Source organism: Bufo gargarizans, chromosome 5 (assembly GCF_014858855.1).
Source record: "Bufo gargarizans isolate SCDJY-AF-19 chromosome 5, ASM1485885v1, whole genome shotgun sequence".
Taxonomy (NCBI): domain Eukaryota; kingdom Metazoa; phylum Chordata; class Amphibia; order Anura; family Bufonidae; genus Bufo; species Bufo gargarizans.
The window spans coordinates 368,695,187-368,706,007 of NC_058084.1; the positions used below are offsets into that span (position 1 = coordinate 368,695,187).

General features: G+C 40.2%; 1 protein-coding gene across 2 annotated transcripts; it reads right to left on the reverse strand.

The window, feature by feature from the left end:
- Nucleotides 1-2,967: 2,967 nt before the first annotated feature.
- Nucleotides 2,968-7,978, reverse strand: EOMES (eomesodermin). Of its 2 annotated transcripts, none has more exons than XM_044294402.1 (6): nt 6,983-7,978; nt 6,625-6,779; nt 5,780-5,901; nt 4,641-4,799; nt 4,497-4,558; nt 2,968-4,252 (listed from the first exon to the last, which is right to left on the reverse strand). In XM_044294402.1, the coding sequence occupies exons 1-6, from the start codon at nt 7,741-7,743 to the stop codon at nt 3,571-3,573; spliced, it is 1,941 nt and encodes a 646-aa protein (XP_044150337.1). In that variant the 5' UTR covers nt 7,744-7,978; the 3' UTR covers nt 2,968-3,570. The 2 variants fall into 2 exon arrangements, with proteins under 2 accessions (XP_044150337.1, XP_044150336.1); XM_044294401.1 differs by having other exon boundaries at nt 2,968-4,309.
- Nucleotides 7,979-10,821: the final 2,843 nt, after the last annotated feature.

The window sequence follows — 10,821 nt, forward strand, 5'->3', positions numbered from 1 at the left end:
CAATATGCCCCCCATTGTCCAAGATAGGAATTTTCAATTAAGCACTTACTGCTTCATTCCTCCAAGATCTCTGGGACATGAGAGCTAGTGCTAAGGACATAACTTTAGGGGGTGCATATGAGAACACCAAAAGTACAAATGAGGCATGCAGACTTTGCATTGGGGCCCTAGAAACCACTGATAATTGCTTTACCTGTTTTTTTGTGCAAACGTTCTAAATATTTGTTTCTTCATTTTGGGACCTGGTTGTATTTTTTTAGTTAAAAGTTTGCTAACATCATGACACCGATCATTTTCACTCCCTGGGTTCATATCTTTTGCTTTTTGTAGCTTGTTGTAATTCATCCATTTTTTAAGGTGTCATTTTTGTTGCCACTTTTTTTAAACTGGAAAGACATCACTAAAATACAAGCCAAAAAAGCCACAACAAGAGTATATTGAGCTTAAAAAAAACTAAACAGTTTCCATTGTATGGTTATCCTAATATATAAACAGAGTCTGTACTACTCTGATCTTTATGTTTACTTTCATTATTTCTTGTACCTTTTCTTGTAATGCTTTACAACCTCTATAAAACTCAATAAACAGAGGTAACACTACAAATGCTGCTGCAGTTATCCAGGAAATAGGACTCTCAGACTATGCCAGTGTGCTGCCCCCTTTCTAACATAAATGCTGGTATTGACCACAGCTTCTGCAGGTATGGCTATCATACTAGTGTGACAATTGTACCACCACTTTATGCCAGTTATTCTGAAATGGTGGTTTACATGCACAACATTCTATATATATTGGACAACTTCTGGTTTCAGGTTGCAATAGTTTAGCTAAAACTTTTACTAAGCTCTAGTCAATCTTATTATATATTCTATATATCTCTATCTATCCTTCTATCTATCTATCTATATATCCTTCTATCTATCTATCTATACTCTATTTATATTTATCTATCTATATTCTATATCTATCAAATCTATCTATTTCTATGTATATTTATCTATCAATATCTATCTATATTCTATTCATATTTATCTATCTATATTCTATATCTTTATATCTATCTTCTATTTATTTATGTCTGTATATCATCTATCTATTTTCTCCTATCAATATCCTGTCTATCTATCTATCTATCTATCTATCAATATTCTATCTATTATCTCCTATCAATATCCTATCTATCTATCCATCCATCATTTGAAGTGTATCATTTTAACTTCCCACCTGTAGTCTGAATCATGGAGAGTCCCTTGAAGTATAATTACTGAGTAGCAGAGCCTCACTGTGTTGCACAGCAGATTGTGTGCCTAGTTAAATAGCATTATGTCCTCTATAAAGGGGGCTACTTAACCTTCTCTGATCAGAAGAGCAAACAAGAAGCTCAGATCCCCAGGTTGAGCTCCCTTTAAACATAGACTTGTTTGTCAGTGTCATCCTAGGAGGATTAATTAGATACATTTATTCACAATTTGGTGTCTGACACCACAGCTTAGGAATGCCTTATAATCACAAGGTGTTAATTGGGGCCAGGCAGGCACTTATGTTTCTATTAAACAGTGTGATGAGGAGAACTTCTCCACGGCTCCTATTAAAATTCTTCTAGATCAAGTCCATGGGCTTTTGTTACGATGTCCTGAGCAGATTTCAGTTGTCCTAGATCTATTTCAGGACTGGAGACCTATAGCTATACTCTGAGATGAATATAAACTGATGGAAGCACAGAAGAGACCCACCTGTAATGAGGATATGAGCAGATCAAATCTCAGTGTAGTCATATGTGTGACTATAAATGAGAGAAGGTCTGAAGAAGAGTCCTGTAGAGAGGCATGTATGTTGTCTCACTGCCTTTCCTCTCCCCTCTTTCTTACCACAAGCGCTTTAATCTCATTACCGTTTGCATTTCCTACAAGAGAACAGAATTGTTTCTACAATGAGGTTATGCAAAGCTTCTGGTGAACAACAGGGACCTGTAATGTCATCTCCCCCCAACTGCATCTACAAATACGAGTGAAGGAGAGCCAAGCTCTCCTGGTGTTTAGTCCTAGAATTTAACATTAATTAACTCCCTGAAAAGAAAAGAAACTAAAGGGATATATATATATATATATATATATATATATATATATATATATATACACTGTCCTGTAAATATATATATATAATATATATATATGTATATATATATATCAAGTGGTTTGCTTTGTAATACCATATACATAGGAAAAAATATATAATATGTGAATATAACTATTTTCCTTATTGAAATATTCAGCATTCAAAAATAGCTATGTATTATAATAATCATAATTAAACACGATTATGTTTCTATCACTTTCAGAATATAATCTTTCTATGATCGATAAGCACTATCAGGTCTCTCTCCCCCTGTAATATTGCACAACTAATATATATATATATATATATATATATATATATATATATATATTAAATTCATCATGCATCTCTTGATCATCCATCTGATATTTGAAATGTATCTAATATCTTTTTATGTATGTCGTTCATATAGCTCACTAATATTTGATATATATCTTATCTATCTGTCATCATATATCTGTCTACCTCTTCCTCTCCATATATATGGAGTTTACATTGTAAAACCACGTTCTTCTATGCATTTGTCGATCCTTTTGCTCAGTGTATAAAAGTCGTTACTGTCTCTTACACCAGCAGATACAATGTGTAAAAACGATTTTTGTGATTCGCTTGTTTGTTCAATTTTGTTGCTAAGTGAAGATTAAAAGCAATGTTTTAGAAAACCAAAAGTCAATAATATTTAATGAAGAACAGGGAAATACCTGCATCTAAACACTGAAAACCATAAACTGTAAGGCTGGGGTGACCAGTAGCAGATCACCCCACTATGTTCTCTCTATTTCGAGGAACAATAATTAGTAATGAACAGTATATAAATAGATGGAGTATCCAGGAGGGAAGACATTTATTAAAAATGAGCACTATATACATAACATAAGTAAACACAATTTCTTCCGGATCAATAATGATTTTTACATTTTTACAGTATTTCTTTATTGGAACCATTTCCGAGACATGGTTGAAATACATTCTGGAATGGCTAATTTTATAGATATATTTCTTTTTCGTGTACTACCAATACAAATTGCACAACAGAAGAGTGCAAGTCAAATGTATTATTGATCAATAAAAACGAGACACATAGAGGCAAACAATATATTAAACTACACAATATTCAACAGGATATCTACACGATCTGTACAAAAGTCTCTCCTCATAAATAAATCACAATAAAAATAAAAAAAACGAGATAAAGGTCAAGTAGATTTTAGATTATTATTTTTTCACTTCAAAATAAACCAAATACTCTCAGATTTAGAGTTCAAGATGTGACAGGATGGAACTTGAAACAGTCAGAGGTTTTGGCACGTCAGCCCAGAGAAGATCAGACACCAGTTCTTGTTTCATCGTGTTCTCTGGATGAAAAGCAAAGCCACTTTTTTGGCATTTAATGCTATAATCCACCCTGTGGTAGCTTACAACTTTTACATATATTAATATACATATAATAATTATTTAGGAACTGGAGTAGAAGGAATAGTAGCCTAGGCCTTTGGAGGCATCTTTATAGTCTTTGCTGGCAATGTCCTCACACTTTATTGGTGGAGAATTTTCATTGCTTGAAGTGCTAGCAGACAATCTTCTTCTTTTGCAGGCTCCTGTATAAACGCCAGAGTCGTTGGAGTCTAGAGACTTTATTGAAGGAGGTGTTTCCACCCAAGACGAGCTCATTTCTTCCTTGACTTTGTCTTTAGTTAGAAGGTCTTCAGAAAATCCTGAAGGACTTGACCTTGAGGACCAAGGCAGACCTGTGCTCATTTTCCTCTGATATGGAGAACTTCTGCTACCCCAACTTGTCATAGAGGCAAATGCAGCATCTGGATAATATGCCATGGGATGTGAGGTTTGGATAGGTAGGGACTTTATGCCATAGGTTAGAAGGGAACTAGAAGAATAGTCTGTGTCATAGGGACCCATGTCCAATTTGTTAGCCCCAGCTTGTTGAACTGGGGTCACAAACCACCTTTGGGGGGGAGCGCTTGGCACCTCTTCATTGGCCTGTGGTGAAAGGAGACCATTGGTCTGAGGTACAGTCCTTTCCCCGCTGTAGTACCTGGTGGGGGGCAGGTTGTTGACAAATTGCTCCTGGAAGAAAGGCTGGACGCTGTAGCGGGCCCCGGGCACTATCTGGTGGGATCTAGGAGAATCCGCAGGAGATGGAGTTAATCGGTCATTTTCTGAAGCCGTGTACATGCTACAAAAAGAATAAGAGCCAAATATGACTATGACATGATCACCTACTGTATAGGATCCAGCTACACATTTACCAAGGTGCTAAGACATACATAATGTGGTGAAAGATGCCTAAAGTGCAGCTGACTTTTAGATGTCCTAAGAAGAAAGCTACATGGTCTGACATAAAATAATTGCAAGTTACTTACGAGTCATAGTTGTCTCTGAAGCCTTTTGCAAATGGGTTGTGATCAATCTTCAGTTGTGTAATCTATAGAGGAGATAGTATAAGACGTTATTTGTCGCACTATACATGGTGTAATGGATATACAATATATATACACGTGTCTTACATCTGTATTCTGGTAGGCTGTAACTGCAATAAACTGAGTTTCTGGGAACGTGAAAGTCTGGGTCTTAGCAGAGTCATTCAGGTCTTCTACTCCATCTTCACTTACTTCTACTATATGGAGACGGGGTTGGTACTTATGTAGAGACTGCAGGACTATCATCTAATAAAACAGAAACAGCATAAATTACACGGAGTGAAATAAATTTAAGAAAATGATATAAGGAAACAATAAGACAGTATAAACCTACAGATTGGATATATAGGCAGCCAGTGGATTGTAAATGTTGGTAGACATCTAGTAAAATGCTAGTAGGGGTGGACAGGGATGCTAAATATGGGGGTCTGTCAGTACTGGTAGAATACCTACTATTAGAGAGTAATAGGTGCTGGTAGAGAACCCTGGTGGAAAGTGAGTTGTGGTGTGGAGCTGGCAGGTGGAGAACCCTGGTGAAGAGTGGTGGTGTGGAGCTGGTAGGTGGAGAGTGTTGGTAGAGAACCCTGGTGGACAGTGAGTGGGGTGGTGGGGAGCTGGCCGGTGGAGAACCCTGGTGGAGAGTGAGTGGTGGTGTGGAGCTGACAGGTGGAGAACCCTGGTAGAGAGTGGTGGTGTGGAGGTGGTAGGTGGACATCACTGGTAGAGAACCCTGGTGGGGAATGAGTGGTGGTGTGATAAAGGCAGGTGGAGAACCATGACAGAGAATGGGTAGTAGTAGAGATCGCTGTTAGCCCTGGGTATAGACTGAATAGAGCAGCAGGTAGAAGAAATTGCTGGTAAGGAGTAAAGCTAGAGGATGAAGTAGCCACAGACCTCACATGCTGGGGAGAGATTATAGAGTTCAGGGACAGGGTGTAGCAATGGTGGCAGGTAGGTATAAAAAGTCATTAAAGTGTGAAGTGGGAGTTCAATCACAAGTGCAAATGTGATGAAGGTATCGTACTGTATCAGAAGAAGTTCACAGACACCAACACAATGTCACAAGCATCAAACATTTGAAAAGTCGGTGGTATCTGACTGTCTATCGATTATCTATCTCTATGTCCCTCAGTCTTTCCATCATCTTCTGCCGGATATACCACGGGCTGTGGTCGCAGTCACAACCACATCTCCATGCTGTCCATGGTATGGTTTATTCCTCTTACCTGAGTATTGTTATTATTGGCTCCTTTGTTGTTGGTGAGTTTCAGTTTGCCAAAGGAGATCTCCTGTCTCATCCAGTGCGCCCCAGTATTGGGAGACTCGGGGTGCACGTACACCTTGTTACCTGGAGTCAGAAAGGAACATGTTGGTGAGAGGGCACAGTGCACCAGGGCTCATCCTGGTGTAGACCTGTTATATGACTGGGATTATATGCTTAATTTTATATTAGCTCTTGGCTTTCAGTATTCTAAACCTACAAATCATTAAAACACGGAAGAGTCACTTCATAATGATAGAACAATCACTATCTATACAGTATCTATCTATCTATCCTCTATATATCAATATAATGATCTATCTATCTATATTCTATCTAATTATCTATCCATCTCTGATCTATGTCTGTCATTCGGTCTATCTTTCTATTATCTATCGATCTGTTATTTATCTATGTATGTAAATTGTACCTGTGTATCTGTCTAGATAGATGAATGAATATATATAGATATACATATGAAACAGGTACAATTTAGATAGATGTGATATAGATATATGCTAGGTAAATAAATAAATAGAAGGTATAAATCTATAAATAGACAAACAAATAGATTAGATAGATAAATGCATAAATGAATAGATGACAGAGTTGATAGATGAACAGCTAGATAGATGGACAGACAGATAGACAGACATATAATTATATAGATAGGAGATAAATAATTACATAGATAATTTTGTGCATAGATATGAGATAGACATAATTAGAAAGGAGATCGATAGATGCATTATAGGTCATAGCTTCTTGTCGTCCATAAGATTTAGATCAGAATCTGTGACCCGCACTCACCCTGCATGTTGTTGTCCGCTTTGCCACACGTCACCCATTTGCCCCCTTGAAATCGCCAGTGATTTGGATCTGCCAGAACCACCTCTACGAACACATTGTAATGGGAGGTGGGGTTCAGTCCAGTAATGTTAAAGCTCAGGAAAGGAAACATCCTCCTGGAATGAAATCAATATATTAGTTGTGTTGGCACATGCTCAGTGCCCAGGCCCCAGTAGTCAGTGCCCTAATTGTCATACAGGGAACATGAACCATTCATCAGTTCCCACACAATCAGATGTGGGCATAGCAATGGCATAGCCAGCCAGCAGAGTAACATTGTGCCAGTACTTTCCCACTGTGAATAAGTTTGTGCACTTACCTGCCCTGCTTGGTGATGATCATCTCAGTCTGGTGCCGGTGAAACTTGAGCCACAGGGGGCGATTACAGAGGTAGATCTGTGCCCGCATCCCCGCCCCACTGCCCGGCAGCCCCAAGGCACTCAGCCCGCTGGCCGAGCCTGCAGCAGGGTAGGGGCTGTACATGGTGCCAGGCGCCTGGCTGTACTGGTAACCAGTGGAGTACTGGGGACGAGAGGGGCACACGGGAGGGGAGAAGCCTGCGGGGGGCAGCATGCTGCTGTATGGGGGGTATCTGGCGGCCCCTCCGGCTTGGTACACTGCGCTGTGCTGTGGTGGGGCATAGGGGAAGATGGAGCAGGGGGAGCCCAGCTCTGCCCCTGTCTGCTGGCTCTGCTGCCCCTGAGAGGGCAGGTAGTAGCGCTCAGCCTGGAGAGAGTTGTCCAGGTAGCGTGGGACTGAGGTGGGGGGCGCAGAGCTCAGGTCTTCTTCTCCAACCGGTGAGCCCTTCCTCCCCGTGTCCGATAAGGTTTTGGTGGCTTGGAAGCCCTCAGTGGCCTCGCTGAGCATTGTACTACCAGGGGTGGTAGAGCTGCCAGAATCTCTGGGGCTGTCGAGGTGGAGGCCTCTGGAGGAGAACTTCTGCTGCTGGCTTTTATGCTGTCCCACGCTAAAGTCCAAGCCTGGGCTCTGAGCGGCGCTGTTGGGGTCCCCAGGCAGAGGGTAGAAAGTGTGAGGCAGGTTAGGAGCAGAGCTGGTCAGGATCTGCTCTCCTAGCTGCATCCTCTGGCTTGATAAACCTTCTTCTTCAAACTCTGTTGAGCTGTGCTGATGCTGAGACCATGAAGGGCAGACCCTCACTCAGGAAGGGGCTCTCCGACAAGTGCTGGGAAGGCTTCACCAAGTGTCCTTTCAGTTTACTGTGTGATCCATAGGTGCCCCCGCTTGAGGTGGCTTGTGGTGGTGGTGATGATAGAGGAACAGCCCACAGAAGTCATTCACGGGTCTCCTCTCTGTGAAATGTGTCAACCAGCAGCCTATGTGACTTTTATATGGTCGTTGTCTTCACACCTCCATTAGGGCTAATGATTCCAGGGAGGGGCTTGCTGCCTCTTTCATGACAGAGCTCGGAGAAGGACAGAAGATAAGCCCCCTCCTCTACCCTCTGCCTCTGGATTATTGGTTGCTTTCTGTGACACTAATTTAATTAGACAATTCCTAATTGGAACATGTCACCTGTGCCTCCCTCACTGGCTACTTAGCGGCGAAGATCAAATGTATTTGTGCCAATTATTAGCCAAAATTCCCTCAACCAGAAAGGGGTGGGGGTCAACTTTAATGTAAGCTGCTCTACATAACCTGCTATGAAGGATCATGAAAGATCATGAGGGCCTTGTCAAGTCAAAGTGAGGAGATGCAGATTGCTGTGTGTGCAATGCAATATACAGTATGTATATATATATATGTATATATATATATATATATATATATATATATATCCCGATACTCCAGCGCACAGATGTATTCATGGTTTTATTTTTCTGTGCCAGTACAATGTAAATGTCTTCATATCTGATGATTTCTGTGCAATATGCGACAATAATCCAAACCAATTGTCATCCAATAATGGGTAACTGCGATGTAGTAAAATATACCTGGCCTTAGTTCTTACATGACACTATAACACCTTATGGCTTCCTGACCGAAACAATGGATCAGTACAAGGAAGACTGGGAAGAATTGTCACTAACCGTACAAGTCCTAGCCACCTGCTGTCACCTCGCAAATATTTATCTATTATCTATCTTTTCTTTCTTTATATATATATATATATATATATATATATATATATACATCCGCACAAATAAACTACAGCATAGTATATGTATATTTGGAGGAAAAGCTAAATGACAAATTTAATTCATGTTGTCTTGTCTCAGTGATAAAGAGAAATACCACTATTATTTATATCTATGTATCTATCTATTCTATCTATCTCATATCTATCTATCTATTATCTATCTATTCTATCTATCTCATATATAGCTATCTATCTATCTCATATCTATCTGTCTATCTCATATCTATCTGTCTATCTATCTATCTATCTATCTATCTATCACATATCTATCTATCTATCTCATATCTGTCTATCTATCTATCTATCTATCTATCTATCTATCTATCTATCCCATACTATCTGCAGAGCACATTTTCCGCTGTGATGTTCAGCAGCTTGGGGGCATCTTCTCTATTTAGAGGCAATGTTTGCCCATCTTTCGTGTCTTAATAACCTGACAATTCTCAGGCTCCATGACCTGTCCTGGTGATGATGATGAGGAGCCTCCTGGAATCCTGGATGCTATTGGCTCAATCAGAAATCTTCACATTTTCGCTCTGATAATCTCACTTTTCTATAGCTGATAACATGGAGCACTTGAGGGAATCACACCAAGCTTCTGGAGCCAAGAATATCCGGGAAAGCAGGCAGCCTGTGCCAGGGAGGTGGGCAGCAGCTGGAGTATCAGGGTTCTTATTGTTTGGGGAGCACCAGTAGAAGGTTCCTTCCCAGACTTTCAGGTGACAGTGGCCATCACATAGGGCCATATGGCAGCTCCCTTCACTGCTTCTTCTCATTCTCCAGTAGATAGATATTTCATGGAGGCTAGCGGGAATCCTGGCCAGGAGGGGAATTCATTCCATTCTCAGCTTTCTTGGGAGTTGTGTTGGTGGCACTCCAGGGCACCTGATAGAAGTGCCAGCTCCTGGGTTGGAGAGATGATGAGATGTGGAGACCAGAAGTCCCATATACCCACCATACAGGAGTGAGGGCTTTACATTACTGTCAGCAATAGATATAAAACACATCGAATATCACACAATGCAAAATAAGATATATTCTAATAAATACATGTATTAAATTGTATGGGAATTCTGGCTGTTCTAAGGTATATATTATTTACAATGCAATTAGGAATATGCCTACATTTCGAATGCAAGCTCTGTGTTCAAGGCTGTTTATCTTTTAATAATCGCCACCGTTTATTACTCCTAGAATTAATTCACAATGAAATCCATTTAAACTAATCGCAGGTTTCCTTAAATCAGATTAGACACGAGCCATAAGGACTCAGCCTACTGGTCCTGGGGAGATGCCAGCCCCCCCCCCCCAGTGTCCCCTTTCATCATCAGCAGGGCTGGGAATATCGATGAGAAGCACACTGTGCGGTAATGATGCCGCATGATTCCTTTTTATTATACTGACAAGGGCAATATTGCATAAGGTAGAATACACACAGCGCTGTACATGACTCTAAATGCCGCAGATGTGTGCCGCTGTCACACGGAGACTATGGAGGGAAGAAGCGCTGGAGATCAGCTGGACAAACAACCGCAACCTCTGAACAACCCCTAGAAATGAAGAATTCTAATAATAATTCTCATTCTGCGCTATCTGTGCGGCAACGCATCGAATTAATCAGCGGGCTGAAATAAAACGCTTCTGCTCTCACAGCCAGAGAATCCGTTGGAGAGAATTTAGGATAATATAGAAATGGGTTTAAATTTTATCGAAATAAATCTGCAAGTTGTAAAGCAGGATGTCATTGTAGGAGCCTGGTGTCCGCCGGCCATGTCTGTAAGTGGCGTGACACCAGAGCAAAATAATGGATGTAGTGAAATAAACTATCTATATTATCTATCTATCTATCTATCTATCTATCTATCTATCTATATTCTGTCCTATATATTAATCTATATTCTATCTATCTATCTATCTATCTATCTATCTATCTATCTATCTATCTATCTATCATTGTTTTATTATCTATCTATCTTCTGTCTATATATTAATCTATTTAT